At 42.7% G+C, this 21,861-nt stretch overlaps 1 protein-coding gene across 2 annotated transcripts; it reads left to right on the top strand.

Annotated features, from left to right (window-relative positions):
• The first annotated feature begins 6,436 nt into the window (after nucleotides 1–6,436).
• LOC109907851 (microtubule-associated protein RP/EB family member 1-like) lies at nucleotides 6,437–15,961 on the top strand. Of its 2 annotated transcripts, none has more exons than XM_020506097.2 (7): nucleotides 6,437–6,771; nucleotides 7,494–7,617; nucleotides 7,819–7,964; nucleotides 11,108–11,300; nucleotides 11,607–11,716; nucleotides 11,833–11,985; nucleotides 12,418–15,961. In XM_020506097.2, the coding sequence occupies exons 2-7, from the start codon at nucleotides 7,497–7,499 to the stop codon at nucleotides 12,466–12,468; spliced, it is 774 nt and encodes a 257-aa protein (XP_020361686.1). In that variant the 5' UTR covers nucleotides 6,437–6,771; nucleotides 7,494–7,496; the 3' UTR covers nucleotides 12,469–15,961. The 2 variants fall into 2 exon arrangements, with proteins under 2 accessions (XP_020361686.1, XP_031649878.1); XM_031794018.1 differs by lacking the exon at nucleotides 6,437–6,771 and adding an exon at nucleotides 7,262–7,283 and having other exon boundaries at nucleotides 12,418–13,778.
• Nucleotides 15,962–21,861: the final 5,900 nt, after the last annotated feature.

Genomic DNA, 21,861 nt, shown 5'->3' with positions numbered 1-21,861 from the left:
AAAGTGGCTAGTGATATATTTTACATAATTTCCCATCAATTCCCATTATTAAAGTGGCTGGAGTTGAGTCCGTGTGTTGGCAGCAGCCACTCAATGTTAGTTGTGGCTGTTTAACAGTCTGATGGCCTTGAGATAGAAGCTGTTTTTCAGTCTCTCGGTCCCAGCTGTGAAGCACCTGTACTGACCTCGCCATCTGGATGATAGCGGGGTGAACAGGCAGTGGCTCGGGTGGTTGTTGTCCTTGATGATCTTTATGGACTTCCTGTAACATCGGGTGGTGTAGGTGTCCTGGAGGGCAGGTAGTTTGCCCCCGGTGATGCGTTGTGCAGACCTCACTACCCTCTGGAGAGCCTTATGGTTGTGGGCGGAGCAGTTGCCGTACCAGGCGGTGATACAGCCCGCCAGGATGCTCTCGATTGTGCATCTGTAGAAGTTTGTGAGTGCTTTTGGTGACAAGCCGAATTTCTTCAGCCTCCTGAGGTTGAAGAGGCGCTGCTGCGCCTTCTTCACGATGCTGTCTGTGTGGGTGGACCAATTCAGTTTGTCTGTGATGTGTATGCCGAGGAACTTAAAACTTGCTACCCTCTCCACTACTATTCCATCGATGTGGATAGGGGGGTGTTCCCTCTGCTGTTTCCTGAAGTCCACAATCATCCCCTTAGTTTTGTTGACGTTGAGTGTGAGGTTATTTTCCTGACACCACACTCCGAGGGCCCTCACCTCCTCCCTGTAGGCCGTCTCGTCGTTGTTGGTAATCAAGCCTACCACTGTTGTGTCGTCCGCAAACTTGATGATTGAGTTGGAGGCGTGCGTGGCCACGCAGTCGTGGGTGAACAGGGAGTACAGGAGAGGGCTCAGAACGCACCCTTGTGGGGCCCCAGTGTTGAGGATCAGCGGGGTGGAGATGTTGTTGCCTACCCTCACCACCTGGGGGCGGCCCGTCAGGAAGTCCAGTACCCAGTTGCACAGGGGGGGTCGAGACCCAGGGTCTCGAGCTTGATGACGAGCTTGGAGGGTACTATGGTGTTAAATGCCGAGCTGTAGTCGATGAACAGCATTCTCACATTCTCACATGCAGATGCATGCAGATGCTACATGGACGATTCACCGGGAAAACTTGAAAACTTGGGGGGGGTTGTAAGGTAACAAAATAGGAAAAATGCCAAGGGGGTGAATACTTTCGCAAGCCACTGTATTCTAACCCTCTTTCTTTGGAACCTGTAGCTGTCTGTTTCCAAGCATTTCCTGGTGTCTTACGTTCTTGTTTTCCTTTGTTTCGTTTGTATTCTATTGCACAGTTCAGAAAAGTGAGGACAATCCCCACCAACTCGAACTCTCTCAAGCAGAACAAAGATGTGGGCAAGCTCCCGAGAAAGGCATGGATGACAACATGTGGATCACAGTGCTGGAGAAGGAGGCATTTTGAAATTTAGCATTTAATTTATTCTCACATTTATTTCTTGAAATTCAGTTGAAATGAAAGGTCAACTGCCCCTTAGAACCAACTTCTCTGGTTTTGAACGGCCTATGTTGCATCGATATGAGTCAGAAACATTCATTCTACACTCTGACTTTTTTTTCTCCAAAAGGATTCATCGGCTGTCCCCATAGGGAACCCTTTTTGGTTCCATGTAGACCCCTCTGTGGAAAGGGTTCTACCTGAAGCTAAAATAGGTTCTTCAAAAGAGTTATCTTATTGGGACAGCTGAAGAACACTTAAGATCTAGAGTGTAGTGTCAAAATTGACTACAAAGTGTAAATAGGATCATTTTGATCATGAAGTTTTGTCTAAAGCAGAGTTTTGTAAATGAGTTAGTCACAACTTACTGGAGGTTGGTTATGGATTATGAATATGGCCACTTGCCCAGTGCCCACTAACACCGGAGAAGCATCTGTGCTGCGTGCCCTCTATCCAATCAGAGCAGCCAAAACCTCCAGACAGTGAGACAAACCTGCGCATTACACAGAGCCTAAGACTTGCTTACATAAGACAACACGTCGCCAACGTTATGTTGAAATAACCCTTGGCCCTAAGCCCTTTATGGAGTGGCCATTTGCAGATATGTTTGATCGTGTCAATCACTCCAGTCTGCCACTTCATTGGGCAAAATTAGAATTGAGATGATCAAACGCCCACTTTTATCCCAACTGCAACGTGTCAATATTGCAAAACACATTCGTGAGCATCTTATGTGCCCCACAACCTGTTTTGTAACATGATTCCTTGTGAAACACTGCTAGACAGACACATACTCTGTTGATAGATTGTAAAAAACAAAATGGCACTGCAGCACACACGTCACCACTTGCCAGTGAATTGATAAGCTAATTGTGGCCTGGCTGCTCGATGTGCCTGCTAGCTACTACTTGTAAGCTTCATTGACAAACACAGAGTTGGATCTTAGCTAGCGAGCAAGTGATTTTGGGCACTGATAAACAGCTTATACTTTATTTACGATAGTTTGACAGCTTGCAGATGACGACGCTGTAGATATTGATATTGTTCTCAGAAATCAGTCCTGAGCACAGACAGACTTTCCTGACTCGATAGGCTGCATGCAGTGCACTGACAAGTTTGTCATGCACATGTTTTTACCTGAGAAATACTACACCAAAAACCTTAGCTAGAATTGCATGACTAACACCTCTTCTGCAAAAACATCGAAATTAATGACAGATTTCTTGATTGATATTTTCAGGAAGTGACTATTTTGAGGAAGTGGCTATGTTGTTGCTTGCTACGGTGACAAAGAACAAGGTACAATATGTGAACATAACACACCCACATCAAACCTCACCCTAAGACAACTCTTGTTTGGCTTCAGTCATGGACGAGGCCTAATCAGGAAGTGCAGTCACTCTTGAAAAATGTTCTCTTCTCTTCTGCCTGTCACTTCAAGGATATTCGGCTTCCCCAAAGCACATCTACAGCAACAGAGGTGGGGGAGAGGTCAATGGCTGGCCCTTTGTGGTGTAATCCTCTGGATTGACAGTTGGGTTCAGCAAGGATGCTTAAACTTGACATACATTAGACAACGACAAAAATCTTGACATTTTGGGAGTACTCCCATTATGGGAATTGTCTGCATAATCTTGTCATCCTGAAGTCTGTGACCGGTGTGCTCACATTACACGAGTTTACTCACATTGCAACCTGCCTAGACCCCTCCCTGTCCCACGATTTCCAGATGTGTCGTATCGACCGTGGTTTTAAGAATTGTAATCATTGCCCCTTCTTCTCTGTGGCTGTAGCCGAGCAATGAAGACCAAGTTGCAGAAGTCACATTGTAGCACACCGCTCACTATACAAAATACGACAAAAATATCTGTCATGTCAAAAAAAATATTTGGACCTAAGGTGCAGATCAGGAGAGCGCCAGACCCATAATTGCACGTCTTTCGCCCACTCACATTATGCGACCTACAACTATATGATTTACCTGCTACTCCAGAAATTTGTTGTGGATCCCAAACTTTGAAATGGTCTGAAGGTACCTGAAAATAGCTGTGCAGCGACGCTTCCCATCCAGCCTGACAGAGCTTGGGAGGATCTGCAGAGAAGAATAGGAGAAACTCCCCAAATACAGGTGTGTCAAGCTTGTAGCGTCATACCCAAGAAGACTCAAGACTGTAATCGCTGTAAGGGTCTGAATACTTATGTAAATGTGATAACTATGTTCTGTAGGTTTTTATACATTTGAAAAATATCTGAAAAACTGCTTTTGCTTTGTCATTATGGGGTATTGGGTGTAGATTGATGGGGGGAAAAACAATTTAACACATTTTAGAATAAGGCTGTAACGTAACAAAATGTGGAAAAAGTCAAGGGTTCTGAATACTTTCCGAATGCACTGTATATCTTTGTAAATAGAACTGCAATTGTTATTGTATGATAATAATATAAATAATTTGGACAACTATTGAGTGTTTTTAAATGGTTCCTTGATTGTGTGATTGTGTGAAAGAAGGTTATGCTATGTCGTTAAACTATATGTCCTATTTTGTTAATTGAAATTATTAATACAAACATTTGTATTGATTTTTTATGCCATGGCTGTATTTTATGGTAACATAAATCAATTGCATTGGGTGATTCCACAAATGGCAACTTTGTGATATAAATGTAATAATCCAAATATATTCTAATAGTAATTCATATATACTGAAGAAAAATATAAACGCAACATGAAACAATTTAAAAGATTTTACTGAGTTACAGTTCAATTAAGGAAGTCAGTTCATTTTAATTAATTCATTAGGCCCTAATCTATGGATTTCACATGACTAGGAATACAGATATGCATCTGTTGGTCACAGATACCTTTAAAAAGAAGGTAGGGGTGTGGATCAGAAAACCAGTCAGTATCTGGTGCGACCACCATTTGCCTCATGCAGCGCGAAACATCTCCTTCACATAGAGTTGATCGTGGCTTGTGGCCAGTGGAATGTTGTCACTTTCCTCTTCAATGGCTGTGCTGGATATTGGTGCGAACTGGAACACGCCGTCATACAGATTGATCCAGAGCATCCCAAACATGCTCAATGGATGACATAGTATTCAGGCCTTGGAAGAAATTGGACATATTCAGCTTTCAGGAATTATGTACTGATGCCTACGTCATGGGGCCGTCCATTATCATGCTGAAACATGAGGTGACGGCGGCGGATGATTGGCACGACAATGGGCCTCAGGATCTCGTCATGATATCTCTGTGCATTCAAATTGCCATCGATAAAATGCAATTGTGTTTGTTGTCCATAGCTTATGCCTGCCCATACCGTAACGCCACCGCCCCCATGGGGCACTCTGTTCACAACGTTGGAATCAGCAAACCGCTCACCCACACGACGCCATACACGTGATCTGCAGTTGAGGCCTGTTAGACGTTCTGCCAAATTCTCTAAAATGATGGCTTATGGTCGAAAAAGGAACATTAAATTCTCTGGCAACAGCTCTGACATTACTGCAGGCAGCATGCCAATTGCACACACCCTCACAACTTGAGACATCTGTGACTGTGTTGTATGACAAAATTGCACATTATAGTTGCCTTTTATTGTCCCCAGTACAAGGTGCACCTGTGTAATGATCATGCTGTTTAAACAGCTTCTTGATATGCCAACATTTTAGAGAAATAAGCTTTTTGGGAGTATAGATAATTTCTGGGATATTTTATTTCAGCTCATGAAATATGGGACCAACACTTTACATTTTGCATTTATGTGTTTAAAAGCTAAACTACTATACTTGCCCACAAGATCTTCGGGTAAAATATTCACATTTGAGCCAGGCCTACCTCAAAGCAGCGAGCCGTGCAGCACTGGGAACAACCACTGTTCTTTTATCATAATGAGCTCCAAATGGAATGTCTTCACTGGAAATGACCCAATGTCCATGTAGATGATTATCTAATTTGTGTGTTTCTCTTGCTCTTCTCTCTCTCTCGTTTTGTGCATGCGTGCATATATTGCATTGTGAGTGTGTAGGGTCATGTCTCGTGAAAAGAGGCCATTCAGATGAAATGTCCCTTTCATAGCACAAAGGAGCCTTTGGTGACTACTTTACAACCAAATAGGAGAATAAAGGGTTGAAAGGGATGAAGTCACGGTGATAGTACATTTGATATACAACTTTAGCAGTTCAAGGTTTGGAGGGAAGCATGCATGCCTTTCCCAACATAAAGTAGAATTAGAACACTGTCAAACTCTGTGCCACCGGTGTAAAGTGTAAAGAAATTATGTAAAGTAAGCGTTTCAAATCATATTTGTCACATACCTCATAAAACAACAGGTGTAGACTAACAGTGAAATACTTACTTACAGGCACTAACCAACAAATCAGAGAGAAAAATAAAAAATAATATCACGAGGAATAAATGACACAATGAGTAATGATAACTTGGCTATACACAGGGTACCAGTGCTGAGTTGATGTACAGGGGTATGAGGTAATTGAGGTAGATATGTACATATAGGTAAGGATAAAGTGACTAGGTAACAGGGTAAATAATAAGCAGTAGCAGCAGTATATGAGTCAAAATAGTTAGTGCAAGGGGGGTGGGGGTTGGGGTCAATGCAGATAGTCCAGGTAGCTATTTGGTTAACTATTTAGCAGTTTTGTGGCTTGGGGATAGAAGCTGTTCAGTGTCCTGTTGGTTCGAGACTTGGTTTCTGCTTGCCATGCAGATCGATAGGAGGGAGAACAGTCTATAACATGGGTGGCTGGAGTCTTTGAGAATCTTTAGGGCCTTCCTCTGACACAGCCTGTTATAGAGGTCCTGGATGCCAGTGTTTCAAATTAGTATGTTGCCTGTAGTAATAATAATGTATAAAGGTTGGTTGATACAGAAGCGTTAGTCTAGCCCAGCGTTGTAGCTGTGTAGTGCTAGGGCAAAAAACAAAAAAAAAGTGCACCGAGTTTGTGAAACCCTGTTCTAGCTCAATGACTGTAGGTCTAGCCTCGCCCAAGCTGCTCCGATCAGTGCTATTTAGAATCCTTGGGACGTCCCTACCATTTTAAATGTCTACTTCGATGTGGTAAGGACGTCCCAAGGATTCCAGATAGCACCTACCAAGCTGCTCCCCATCTCTATGCACGCAGTCGCGCTGAAAGGAATCAACCCGCTGTCGCCGGCATTATTGAACTCGGAACTGGCTACCAGGAGAAGAAAAGAGTAGCAAACATTGACGTCTGTATTTATATGAGAAACAGTTTACGTTTAATTAATATATTAGCAACACCTAGAGTTCTGAAAGCCATTCCAAAACAAGGTAAGTATTTTGTTTGCCATTTTGCATTTAGCTAGCTAGCTGTGTAGTTGATGCCTAGGCGGGGGCGCAGAGGCCGGGGCGGCTTGAATGCGTCTGTCGTTGGGAGTCTAGCTGTAGCACGCTAGCCTTCTGAGTTGGGCAGGGGACATGTTGGTAGCTAGCCATCCAGTATAAGTCAGCTGACAGTTGTCTAACTAGCTAACGTTAGTTTACTCACTAGTTAGCTAACTATTTAAATATAACTAGCTAGCATGTCTAATATTCAAACGTCCGCTAAGTTGATACAGTAACGTTTGCTAGTTCAAAAAGCTATGTAGTAACTTAGCTACCTTGCTAGCTATTTAGCTCATACTAGCAGGCTTGCTGGTGGTGTTATAACTAGCTAGTAAGCTAACGCTGGCTCTGTTTACCTTGGTGTTGGTTAGCTGGCTAGCTGGCTAGCTGACTACTGTTGTTAGCCTTTTCAGGCCCACCCTACCTAGCTAACTAACGGTATCTGGCATGCAAGACAGGTCAGAAACGGTACAATCTCTAGCTAGTAGTACTGATTTTATTAGGAAAAACCGAAATGATCGTTTCTCCTCATTTCAGGAATGGTCCCCCACTGAACCAGTGCTAGGTGGCACCTGTTGTGCCGCTGACATGATTACTAGCTAGTAACTTTGTGCTTTTTCTAACGTGACATACACTTGAAAACAAATCTCTCCATTGTGCTTCAACAGAAAATGGCTGTGAACGTTTACTCAACCTCAGTGTGCAGTGACAATTTGAGTCGTCATGACATGCTTGCATGGATTAATGAATCGTTACAGATCAACCTTACCAAGATAGAGCTGTTATGTTCAGGTGAGTGGATGGGTATGGATGGCACAAATGCATTTGTTCTTGCATTACATCATACGGCAGAGATTGCTTATACTTGAGTAAATTAAAGTAAATCCTATAATTGATGTAGCCTAAAGGTTTAGCCTAATTTCCTTTTGTGTGATCAAAGAGGAATAGTTCAATAGGATTTGTGATGACCCCTGGTGTGTCTGTCTTCTAAAGGTGCGGCCTACTGCCAGTTCATGGACATGCTTTTTCCTGGCTGTGTGCCTTTGAAGAAAGTCAAATTTGCTGCAAAACTTGAGCACGAATTCATTCACAACTACAAGATCTTGCAAGCTGGCTTCAAAAGAATGGGTGTTGACAAAGTAAGTCGGCTATTCTATTTTCCCTCTCAGCATGGCCTAGGCTATAGAGCAGTGGTATTCAAACTTTTTCAGCGGGGACTCCATTTTCTTCCCCAGCAGAATTTATGGGGAACCAATTTGTCCCCAATAATTTCTCCAAAACCACACCCCAAATCTAATAATACAACCATAAAATATATACATTTTGATTTTTACATCAACAATTAACCTTCAATTCATGGCATTTTATTCTCTTATCAAAAGGAAAATAAACAAATTTCCCCAGTAAAAAAAAACATTTGTTGTCCCATACAATAATCTGTTCTCTGAGTTTAAAAATAATAATTTTGGTGACCCCACTGCAGTTCCCCCGTAACTGTGACGTTGAATGCCACTTCTCTAGTCCACATCCAGAGCTGTACCTATTTGCCGGGCTACGTATATTTGTTTTTTCATCTGTTGAACCGGTTGCTTTTGAAGAATATGTATCTATTAATCCTTTTGCTTCCTGTCTTTACCATGTGTTGTCTTGCAATTTATTAACCATTTCAATATTACCACCAAGTGCGTACAGGAATTCATACAACCGAAAGACATGGCCTACTTGTCTCTTAGATGTTCTCTAAACCTAATATCCTAATCTTTGGCTTCTCATTTGGATTTAGACATCTGAGTTGCCCATAGTGTGTGTAATCATTACGGCGATTCTGTTGAAAAACGTTTTGCACAAACCATTTACTCCAAACGGAAAATGCAAACGAGTTTCTATTGGAGAAATTCGGGTAGGTCCCGCCCTGTTTTTTTTCCTGTTTGCTTCCGTTTTGTTTTTTAAACTGTACAGTTCCCTGCTTTATACTTCTCTGGCACTGCTTGCTAATTGTTTCCTGCTGAGCTAGCATGGCCTCTGTCTACTGTGGCTCACTGATATTTACTTTCCTGTGCCAGAAGAGAGGGGACTGTTGGCATCCTATACAGACTCCTCTCTGTTAGTTAGTCGTTAGTTCTCAGCCAGTAGTTGGATGGCGTATTTGTTGGCTTCTGCTACTGCACAGTCGAGTGTGTGAGATGGAGAGCAAAAAATTGAGTCTGGATTTTCTCCCTTCAAGTGTCATGACGAAGTCCCTCAAATCAATTTTTATTTGTCACATGCAGAGGTTAATGTGAGTGTAGTGAAATGCTTCTGTTCCGACAGTGCAGTAATATTTAACAATCGCCCAACAACTACCTAATACACACAAATCTAAAGGGGTGAATGAGAATATGTACATGTAAGTATATGTATGAGAGATGGCCGAGCTGCATAGACAAGGTGCAGTAGATGGTATAAAACACAGTATATACATGTGATATGAGTAATGTAAGATATGTAAACATTATTAGTGGCATTATTTAAAGTGTATTGTATAAAGTGACTATCCATTTATTAAGTTAAAATGGCCAGTGATTGGGTCTTAATTTAGGCAACAGCCTCTCTGAGTTAGTAATTGCTGTTTAGCAGTCTGATGACCTTGAGATAGAAGCTGTTTTTCGATCTCTCGTTCCCATCTTTGATGCACCTGTACTGACCTCGCCTTCTGGTTGATAACGGTGTGAAACGGCAGTGGCTCGGGTGGTTGATGTCCTTGATGATCTTTTTGGCCTTCCTGTGACATCGGGTGCTGTCAGTGTCATGGAGGGCAGGTAGTTTGCCCCCGGTGATGCGTTGTGCACACAGCACCACCCTCTGGAGAGCCTTGCGGTTGAGGGAGGTGCAGGTGCCGTACCAAGCTGTGATACAGCCCGACAGGATGCTATCGATTGTGCATTTGTAAAAGTTTGTCAGGGTTTTGGGTGACAAGACAAATTTCTTCCGCCTCCTGTGGTTGAAGAGGCCCTATTGTGCCTTCACCACACTGTCTGTGTGTGGACCATTTCAGTTAGTGACGTGTACGCCCAGGAACATAACTTTCCACCTTCTCTACTGCTGTCCCTTTGATGTCAATAGGGAGATGCTCCCTCTGCTGTTTCCTGAAGTCCACAATCATCTCCTTTGTTTTGTTGACATTGAGTGAGAGGTTGTTTTCCTGAAACCACACAGAGTGCCCTCACCTCCTCCCTGTAGGCTGTCTCGTCATTCTTGGTGTTAAGGCCCACTACTGTTGTGTCATCTGCAAACTTGATGATTGAGTTGAAGGCGTGCATGACCATGCAGTCGTGGGTGAACAGGGAGTATAGGAGGGGGCTGAGCACGCACCCTTGTAGGGCCCCAGTGTTGAGGGTCAGCGAAGGGGAGATGTTGTTTCTTATCTTCACCACTTGGGGGCAGCCTGTCAAAGTCCAGGACCCAATTGCACAGGGTGGGGTTGAGACCCAGGGCCTCCCGCTTGATGAGGAGCATGGAGGGTACTATGGTGTTGAATGCTGAGCTGTAGTCAATGAACAGCATTCTTACATAGGTATTCCTTTTGTCCAGATGGGATAGGGGGGAGTGATGGCGATTGCATCATCTGTGGACCTATTGGGGCGGTAAACAAATTGAAGTGGGTCTAGGGTGGCCAGTTAGGTGGAGTTCTTGAAGCATGTGGGGACAACAGACTGGGATAGGAATTGGTTGAATATGTCCGTAAACACACCATCCAGCTGGTCTGCACATGCTCTCAGGATGTGGCTAGGGATGCCGTCTGGGCCAGCAACCTTGCGACGGTTAACAAGTTTAAATGTTTTACTCATGTCAGCCATGTCGAAGGAGAGGGGGAGGTTGCAGTCCTTGTTAGCGGGTTGCGACGGTGGCACGGTATTATCCTCAAAGCGGGCAAATAAGGTGTTTAGTTTGTCTGGAAGCGTGACGTTGGTCTCCGTGACGTGGCTGGATTTCTTTTTGTAGTGTGTGCGATTTCCTGTAGATCCTGCCACATACGTCTGGTGTCTGAGCCGTTGAATTCCCTGAACTGGCATTTTGCTTGTTTGATTGCCAGTACAGGGACAAGGTGGAGTCGCAATTCAACGGCTCAGACGATCCTCCTAGTCTGTGTTCTATCCATATTCATTCTGCATTTAACGGTAGTTACCTCTGCAATGCATGTTTAGGCTAAATCAACTGTGTCTGGCGTTGCCATCCACTAGTGTTTATCTAACCCATTTTTGTGGTGTTGAATCCACTAACATGGTTATTTGTTCCTCTCAAGATCATCCCTGTTGACAAGTTGATAAAAGGCAAGTTCCAGGACAACTTTGAGTATGTGCAGTGGTTCAAGAAGTTCTTTGATGCCAACTACGATGGGAAGGAGTACGACCCTGTGGAGGCTCGGCAGGGCCAAGACACCATGCCCAGCCCTGCCGTGTCTGCCCTCAACAAACCCAAGAAGATCCTCAATGCTGGTGAGTGGTGGCTCAGCCTGTGCCATGATTGTATTTTAATTTTTTTAGGAGAAGGTTCCCCTAGATAATGTTCCAGGCAGGGCACAAAGGCCCCAAAAATCAACATCTTGAGACCTTTTGAACTAAAATTGTCAATCGAAAGCAACGAAAACCAAATTGTTTTGGGTTGGAGGGAGAATAGAAACACTGAGAGAAACTGACTGCTGTAAGCAGTCGAGAGATGACTCTTTCCATATTGAAATCTACTGAGCTTGTCAATAACAACCTCTCCCCATCTCATTCTAATTAGTTGCTTGTTCCCCTCAGCACCCCAGCGGGCAGCAGTTGCCAAGGTAGCACCCAAAATGGCGCCCAGCTCGGCACGAAGACCAGGGGCTGGCGGAGGTGACGAGGAGCGGGCCGAACTCATCCAGGAAGTACTGTCATCCATCCTTCCATTCATGTGCCTTGACATGTATTAGAATAAACAATTGCTGTATTCACATATTGTTTGGCTGAAGTTCAGATATGCATATTGCCCTTTCCCTCCCAGGTGAATATACTGAAGTCCACCATCCAGGACATGGAGAAGGAGCGGGACTTCTATTTTGGCAAACTGAGGAACATTGAGCTCATCTGCCAAGAGAAGGAAGGCGAGGGTGACCCCACACTGCAGAGGATTGTAGATATACTCTACGCCACAGACGTGAGTTTAGTAAACGTTACACGCAGAGCCTCGTGGGTCAACTTTAGCTTTCTTAGATTTTAAGCCTGTGTTTTGGTTCAAGCAACTGCTGATGCCCTCTAAAATTCCATCCGTGGATTGGCATGTAATGTAGCTCAAGTGGAATGCTAAAGTACGATCATACAGCTTGGACAAACTGTGCTGTTTCCCTCCATCAGGCCGCGTATGATTGGTTCAGTCTGTTCGAAACTCATTCATCTGAGTCAAATAAATGTCAAAACACTGGTGCGCTTGATTTAGTGTGGTTTGCACTTTTGGCACTATTCCATCTGTGCCTCTACCAGGCAAATCAAATGCTGCGCAAGTGTTTTTTAAGAAGTATTTGACACATGTCAGGTTTAGATCAAAATGCGAGTATTTTGACTCTCTTTATCCATCTGTCTGTGCTTTCAGGAGGGCTTCGTCATACCGGACGCTGAGTCAGAGGACCACGAGGAGTTCTAATGTTCAAGACTGGACCGTGCAACTTTTAATACTACTCCCCCCCCCCCCCCCCCCCTCCCAGCCCCTTCAATCAGCTACAACAGCTCCCATCCTCACCCTGCGTAACACACCCTAAACATCCAGATCATGTTATTCATTGCTTGGTCTCTGAATAGACTATATCAACAACAACAACAAAAATTGTCTCTCAGATCAAGTTGAAATAAGTAGTGTGAAGTACCTCTGAAGCCCCTTCTTCGGGTCATCCTATTGGCCTGTGCCAGAGTCGGTCTTGGCATCATGTTGGAAGAAGGCGACTATTTTGGCTTTCTATTTGGGTCCAGAAGAGTGAACTGTCAGTCTAAGATTCAGCTTTTTTTCTTGATATTTTCCCTCATTTTCTGTCTCTTCCGGGAATTGGAGTTAAAAGTTTGTTGGCACCTGCACTCACTTTTGTACATTGTATTTTTCTTAGTTGACTTGTTTCCCAAATTATCACAGTCTTTCCCACATGTATATTGTTTTATGGGTCTGAGAAAATGTACTAAGTTCCTAATCATTTCAATAGAGAAAGTGTTTTTAGATGGGTTCAATGAAAGGTTAGTGTACTTATTGTGGAAGAATTGTTTTCTTCACTAACCACAACTCTCATATTTTCAAAATTCTTTCATTTGGTCTCATCCAGTTTGGAGATGAACCTGTTTTAAATAGTGCTATTCTTTATTCCAGGAAAGTGGATATTATTATTATTATTATTATTATTATCATTATTTTCTCAAAGATACAGGACAGCTCATAACATGACAATATTTAATGCTGAAGAAACATGTTAGAACTACAAGTTTACGGTGGAATACTTTGTGCGTGATTTATCTGTTTTGTTTGTCTCTTGGCTGTTGGAAGGCATGTGCACTGTGGATGCCAGAAACTCCCCTGGTCCCAAGTCCATCCCAAACTACCTGCTTTGGGTTTTTTGTATTTTTTTCTCCCAATATATCATTTGTCAGTTGGCAGGGGAAGTTTTAACTTGATTTAGCCTCTTGTGTCTAATTCATCCTCTTAGGGAATGTGAAAGGTGAGTGACTTTGCTGTTTTTTTCTTTCTCTTCTCATTTCTACTTACTCAACAAACAGAATACTCCTGGTTCTGTAGCATGTTTTAACACTCCAGTTGTGAGTTGGTTTTGATCATGTAGCAACTGCACCAGTGACAGGTTCTGAGGCCCAAAACGCTGATATGCAAATAGAACTGCCAGTCTGCGCTAGAAGATCAGATTATTTTTTTGAATTGCTTTATTCTTAATGAGTAAAAAAAAAAAAAAAAAAACGTTTAATAACTTACATAGATGTGACTTTGATGTACTCTTTTTTTTGGCAGATGTTTGTAATACGATTTAAAGTATTGTAATTTAAGCTCTTATCAATTTTTTTTCTCTCTGCTGCTCTGAAATAAAGATGTGTAGAGAATCTGGCAGAAGCTTGGGTATTTTAAGCTATTATATAGACTTTCAGTCTTCCGGTTATACGAAAGCCAATGACATTTTTATACCGTTGATGGTTCATTGATGTGTTATGAGCCTATTGGTGTACTTAATCTAACTGGTGCCGCACAACGTTTGAATGAAATACCTTCATAGAAATAACCTCTCCAATGATTAGCAATACATAACTGTTTAGTCCAAGGTATTGCCTCCTAGCAGGGCTCGTTAAATAATGTTTTAAATTGTACAATAATGCGACAATGGGAGCAGCAATAGGATCAATCGGTTGCGTTTAGCGAGGCATCATTCGCTTTTCATGATTGGGATTTTCTGATGCTGATTAGGTAATTGCCCATTTGGTTTGGAGTCCACATGGGAGCAGCACACATTTTAACATTGCAGGGTACTTCAGTTATCTGGCACTAAAACAGGCCCTTTGAATGTCATGCAAAATCCTTACTCATGCCTGGTATCATAATTATCATTTTCTGTTACGTTTGTCTATTGCTTAATCAGGATCACAACCCTAATTCAATGTGTCAACTTTTTTGGCATAACCACTTCCGGAACGTATTGGGACATGAACGTGTATATTTAATACACAGAGATACTAATTGTGACGATCATCCTTTTCAGCAGATTCCATAGCGCTGAGCGATTTAGTGCTTTTCGAGGGTCGGTTCGATTAATAGAAAACAATCACGGATTTCGGTTTTGATTATTTGGGTTGAATGCTGTAACACAGAATAAAACAATTAAGTCCCATGATGGTAGTGACTGCTCATTACTGCTTACTGCTCATTTATAAACTGGTTATTTCGAGCTGGTGATTGGCTGACAGCTGTGGTATATCAGACAGTATACCACGGGTATGACAAAACATTTATTTGTACTGCTCTAATTACGATGGTAACCAGTTTATAATAACAATAGGGCACCTCGGGCGTTTGTGGTATATGGTCAATATACCACGGCTAAGGGCTGTATCCAGGCACTCCAGGAGGCGTCTGCTTAAGAACAGCCATTGGCCATATACCACACCCCCTCATGCCTTATTGCTTAATTAACATTATATTACTTTCCTTTAATTAAATATCTCAGTTGTGTGTGTGTGTGTGTGTATATATTACATTGGTTTTATTTGTTGACTTAATTTCATTCCAAGTCATTTCAGCTCTGCTGCATATGCTGTCTAAAAATCACTAATTTGTAGTTATTCCAAGTAAATAAGGCATACATTGATCGCTGAATACCAACTATCAATCACTTGGATCATGTATTTTCAGGTAGAAATACTGCTCGAAGCAACAGCTGCGCTATATCCCTCGCGATCGCGCATTCTAAAAGAAACTGACTGGATACGTTTATGCGCAATGGATCATTGTAGTTTATTATTTATAGAGAAACTGCAATGTGCACGAAAAAAATGAACCAAATGTAATTCAAATAATTGAACCGATGTCGGGCAATTAGTTGTTTAAAATGGAAAAATAACTGCAATTTCGGTTAATATCGCCACACTAAGATTTCATCTAGAGTCTAGCATCTAGAGTAGTCATCTTGGAGCGCTTTCATTGTCTTTGTAAACGCCCATTTTATATGCAAGTGGGACAACCCCTCAATGGCCTCTTCATCTAACCCTTTGCCAATCTTAACCTCTAACTTCGATCAACTTTCTGTTTGCCTTTTGATTCCCATTTTTTTGTTTTTGTTGTTTATTTTGATATTTTCAATGATTAGAATAGAGTGGTTATTGGAAGGATGTTACTCACAGCACACACTGTAAGCAGGCCATATGTTTTGGGGGTGCAAAAGATCAGTGGTGCTCATCAGATCTCCACTGTGACATTCTCACCAATCTGTGCTGACATTCTTGTACACTGTGGGCCTTGTGCCACCTTTTTTGTTCTCTTTTTTTGCTTTCTCTCTCCTGCTCTTCAGCTGGAAATTCATTATTTTTTCTTAATTTGCTTGTTAAATCCTATTTGCTGAATCAAGTTTCTTACAAACAATAAAACAGTATTTCCATGTAAATGTTTTCTGTTGGCTGTTTCTTTTTATCCTGGGGCGGCAGGGTAGCCTAGTGGTTGGACTAGCAGCCGAAAGGTTGCAAGTTCGAATCCCTAAACTGACAATGTACAAATCTGTCATTCTGCCCCTGATCAATGCAGTTAACCCACTGTTAACTAGGCCGTCATTGAAAATAAGGTCTTTGCTGTGAGTATTGTGTTGACAAAAAACAATCCTGGTTCAGAATGTGAAATTCACATTACACCATTTCCAGGTGAAGCTTTCAGATTGGAATTCCACTGCTGTGGCATTAGCTTTTCTGGAATGTCAATAATTTTCTGTGAAACTCCATTGTTGAAAACCTTACATAGATTCCACCTATACCCCTCTCTTATATTATCCTAATGACTCTTTTCTCCTCTCTCTCGCTCTCTCTCTTTCTCTCTCTCTCTCTGCCCACCTGTCTTTCTCTCCCTCTCTCAAAGGATTGTATATGGATGTGTTTCTCGAGGCTATCAAGAAGATGATGGGTGATATTGACGATGAAGATGTGGACATCCTCTTCATGAAGGTGGACACCAACTGTGACGGCGGTGTGGACTAAGTGGGTGTCTGTCTGGCCAAGCTGGTAGTTTTGAGGACCCTGGAAAAAGGCTGTTGTCTATTTTATTTCTCAGGGCAGGGGTTAATGCGTGGGTAATCAGAATTACGGGGATAAATAGAGTTTCAAATCCTTCTGTCCTCAGACATGCTTGTGACATGCTTGTGTGGGTGTGTCCCATAGAACGCCACTTGTGTCCCTCATAAGACAGTGAGCCCCCTCTGACTCAAACCCCCAGCCGCCACCCAGAATGATTATTTTATGAGCATCCCTACCCTGTTACTAGACAGAGGGCTAGACCAGGAGGTGTCTGTGTGCTGAGACACTGAGGAAGACTGTGATAGGAATCTCCTATCTGAAATGACTGAAGGACTACTCACACACACACACACACTGATACAGGCCAGACTTCTACTAGACTAGACTGGAATGCAATGTCCACAGGGACATATTTGAATAATACATGATCCCATTGTTTCTGTTTCACATGGAATAATTTGAATGATTCATCATTCCTCACCCATGATTTTACTGTCTTCTATCTTATATGAATACATCCACAGGCAGCTTGCTCATGAAACCCATGGTTCATTAGACTCTTTGGAGAATCTCTATGCTTACAAGCAGGAAGCAACATTTATAACTCTCCACTTTCCTCCTAAATCCTTGATGACTGCATCCAACATGACACACTATTCTCGACCCTCTATATCACTCATGGGGAATAGGGTGCCATTTCAGATTTGGCTTTGGACATAAAGTACATTTAGCTCATGATGTGTGTCTGCCTGTAGGATCGTCCCTGTATTAGTGGTCGCTCACCTGGGTTCTATTCATTAGGGCACACCGTGGCCAAACTTTTGCAATAGAAAACTAGTCCATCCATGTTTTAGTCTGTGAATACAACCCTGGGTTAGGTGTATTGTCATGGTATGGTACCGTCCCTTGGATCCCTGGGGAGACCGGAGAACGATAGGATGCTACTGCTTTATGTGAGACAAAAGAGGCTCACAGATAGACATGGATGATTCCCATTGTGGTTGGCTATAACATGATGACTACTTCCCATTTATATGTATGTGGAGAGAGTGAAAGAGATTATTTGCATCTAACAATCCATTTCTAGTTTTACATGTCGATAATTCAAAGAGGCTGAGGATTTTGGCCGGGAATCTCCCAAGAACTCTCTAACTCCCACTTTTTACTTTGCATTCTGAAATGTATATTCTCTCGCTCTCTCTCTGTGGTGTTCCGCGCTCATGTTTGTGTCTGGTGTGTGTATGCAGGCATATATTCCCCCTTGTCTGTCTGTGTCAGGGACTCATGTCTGTGGATGACACATCGCTGCTACTCTTCTTACTTACTGTGTAATGGGAGTAGATTACTCTGTGGGTCGGCTCTTACCTGACGACTCATACTGAACTTAATTCCACTGTTTAATCTGTCGCTACATACATTCATCGTGGAGAAGTGACGTCAGTGGGCGTGGCGTTTGGCCGGAGCGACGTGGATGGGAAGCCAGACAATGTAGGCCCCATGTGTCTAGGGCATGGTGAAAACTAATCAGATCACCAGCATTTAGGCCTCCTGGGTTTTATTTTCTGACTATAGGATACATGGATACAGGCACAGTCTATAAATATCAACACAGAATGGCTAAGATAATCCAGTTGAATCATCGTGGAATAGGTCTTTAGAAATATTGCAGCTTGCCACATTTGCTCACGTACGGATTTTGACCAACAAAAAATATTCTGATTCTTAAATGTCCAACACATAGTCCACACACAGGTTTTGTTCTTTGACTGATGTCTTGGTGGTCGGTGGGGTTTCTCTGTCTGGTTCTCTGCAGTGCCCACAGTGAGCCCATCGTCCGGCTGCAGTTCTACCCCTTCCAGACATCCCAGGCGGAGAGCAGCAGGGGTCAGGGCAGGGCCGTGCCCAAAACCCGCACCCAGCTGGGATACTACCTGTCCATCAGCCGAGACGGCATCCTCAACTACTGGAGCGAGAGGGTCAAACTGACACACGCGGCCAACGTGTGTGTGTGTTAGCGCTTGTGTGTAAACACCAGAAAACTTCACTTTTGGGGTTGGACTGAGTGAGGAGAGAGGAATTCAGCACATTGCATGGTAGGATGAAAACATTAGCTGAGTCAATGCTGCGCTTCCATAGAGAAGAATGGATGGATGTCCCGTCACCACCTAGTCTATTCTAAAGTGGGCCACTATGACACCTGTCATGGCAATAAATCAGACAAAGTAGTTTAGCTCCGTGGGGGACAGGGGGCGCCACACTTAGCAACTGCTTGAGTAGGGTAGGCCACTGTGGACGCAGTTGTCAGGCGGATAACCCCGAGTCTATCCATGGTCTCTCAGTTAACCTATGTGCTTCTGTAAAGCCTGGCTGAGATTAGCAACATCTCATGTTGCAACATCTCTCAACCCTCTGAATCTTGTATTGGATGCCATCTCAGTAATGTGATCCAATCGGCATAAGCGCCAGCCAGGTGTCTATAAACAGCATGGAACGTATCATAATGTATCATAATTCCAAGCCCCTCCTTCCTAGCCATGTACAGTACCAGTCAAAAGTTCGGACACACCCACTCATTCAAGGGTTTTTCTTTATTTTGACTATTTTCTACATTGTAGAATAATAGTGAAGACATCAAAACTATGAAGTAACACATATGGAATCATGCAGTAACCAATAAAGTGTTTAACAAATCAAAACATTTTATGTTTTAGATTCTTCAAAGTAGCCACCATTTGCCTTGATGACAACGTTTCACAGCTGGCATTCTCTAAACCAGCTTCACCTTGAACGCTTTTCCAAAAGTCTTGAAGGAGTTCCCACATATGCTGAGCACTTGTTGGCTGCTTTTCCTTCACTCTGTGGTCCAACTCATCCCAAACCATCTCAATTGGGTTGAGGTCAGGTGACTGTGGAGGCCAGGTCATTTGATGCAGGACTCCATCACTCTCCTTCTTGGTCAAATTGCCCTTACACAGCCTGGAGGTGTGTTGGGTCAAAACAAATGATAGTCCCACTAAGTGCAAACCAGATGGTATGGCGTATCGCTGCAGAATGCTGTGGTAGCCATGCTGGTTAAGTGTGCCTTGAATTCTAAATAAATCACAGACAGTGTCACCAGCAAAGCACCATCCAACCTCCTCTTCCATGCTTCACGGTGGGAGCTACATATGCGGAGATCATCCGTTCACCTACTCTGCGTCTCACAAAGACCCGGCGGTTGGAACCAAAAATCTCAAATTTTGACCAGATTTAGGACCGATTAAATGTCTATTGCTTGTGTTTCTTGGCCCAAGCAAGTCTCTTCTTATTTTTGGTGTTCTTTAGTATTGGTTTCTCTGCAGCAATTCGACCATGAAGGCCTGATTCACACAGTGTCCTCTGAACAGTTGATGTTGAGATGTGTCTGTTACTTGAACTCTGAAGCATTTATTTGGTCTGCAATTTCTGAAGCTGGTAACTCAGCAGAGGTGACTCTGGGTCTTGCTTTCCTGTGGCGGTCCTCATGAGAGCCAGTTTCATCATAGAGCTTGATGGTTTTTGCGACTGCACTTGAAGAATGTCACGTTCGTTGTAACGAGGAGACCAAGGCGCAGCGTGATGAGAATAGATTCCTCTTATTTATTGAACGAAGAACAATCCAGGCAACCATAGACATATAAACCCCTAGACTAGAAAACCCCCTAGACATACAAAACCCCCTAGACAATACAAAAACTAAACACACCACCCGTGTCACATCCTGACCGAACCAAATAATAAAGAAAACAAAGATAACTAAGGTCAGGGCGTGACAAAGAAACTTTCAGAATTCTTGAAATTTTCCAGATTGACTGACCTTCATGTCGTGAAGAAATGATGGACTGTCATTTCTCTTAGCTTGTTTGAGCTGTTCTTGCCATAATATGGACTTGGTCTTTTACCAAATAGGGCTATCTTCTGTGTACCACACATACCTTGTCACAATAGAACTGATTGGCTCAAACGCATTAAGAAGGAAAGAAATTATAAAATGAACTTTTAACAAGGCACACCTGTTAATTGAAATGCATTCCAGGTGACTACTTCATGAAGCTGGTTGAGAGAATGCCAAGAGTTTGCAAAGCTGTCATCAAGGCAAAGGGTGGCTACTTTGAAGAATCTCAAATATAAAATAAATGTTGATTTGTTTAACACTTTTTTTGGTTACTACATGATTCCATATGTGTTATTTCATAATGTTGATGTCTTCACTATTATTCTACAATGTAGAAAATAGTACAAATAAAGAAAAACCCCTGAATGAGCAGGTGCGTCCAAACTTTTGACTGGTACTGTAGATCTGTGATTGTATAGGTATAAGATAGGTATATGGTTCTGGGTCAACTGTACCAGGTTTTGACTTATGACCTTCCTCCTCTGTTTGTCCCCCATTAGTTGGACCACTTGAAGCATTTGTTCACCGTTCGTTGGCTTGCTGTCTGCGCAGTGTGTTTTAGGGACCACCTGCTGGTAGTCGTTTGACTGACCGAAAATGTTAACCTGTTGTTGAATCGGTTTACACTCGGTTTACAAATTACGTCCGGCACTCTGTTCAGAGATGCGTCCATGCCTCAGACCAGATTTGATAGTAGCAATTGCCCCAAAAATGTTACCCTTATTTTACCATGTAAAATGACTGAGTGAGAACAGGTTCTCATTTACAGCAATGACCTGGGAAATAGTTCCAAAGGAGAGGGGGGGGGGCATTTATATGTGTGTGTGTATATATATATATATATATATATATATTACATTGTTTGCAAACTGATATGATCAGTAGATCATTAGGACTGTGGTGGAGATTTGGGTGGACCTCTCTCCTGCTGCACAGAGTCTAGCAGAGATGTTGTAAAGGATTTAACGTCAGTGATAAAGCTATCCATTGTTATAATAGTCGACAGCTTTACATCTCCTTTGGTAGCAAAACTATTTTTGGCTCTTTGTTCGCCTGTTGGAGAGGAAGGAAATAGAAGAGAGTTGTCAAAAGAAAGGGACGTATCCCCTATCACTGACTAATACATACGGAACTAGGTTGAAAATATACAGGTTAAGACCATGCTGTCACAAATCTGGGATCAGCACCCTTGCAAACTACCAGCACCTTTGCTAACTAGCATAGCTGGTCCCATTGTTGCAAAGAGATATGAGATATTAGAATCCTGTTGTCATCTTCAACCAAGATAATGAACAGGATGGAGATGCTAATGCATGACAGGGAGGAGAGAAGATGGACTGACTGACTGCAGTAGACCTCTTACTTACATTA

Source organism: Oncorhynchus kisutch, linkage group LG17 (assembly GCF_002021735.2).
Source record: "Oncorhynchus kisutch isolate 150728-3 linkage group LG17, Okis_V2, whole genome shotgun sequence".
NCBI lineage: Eukaryota > Metazoa > Chordata > Actinopteri > Salmoniformes > Salmonidae > Oncorhynchus > Oncorhynchus kisutch.
Note: the sequence above shows the minus strand (reverse complement) of the source record. Positions and strands in the feature narration are given on the sequence as shown.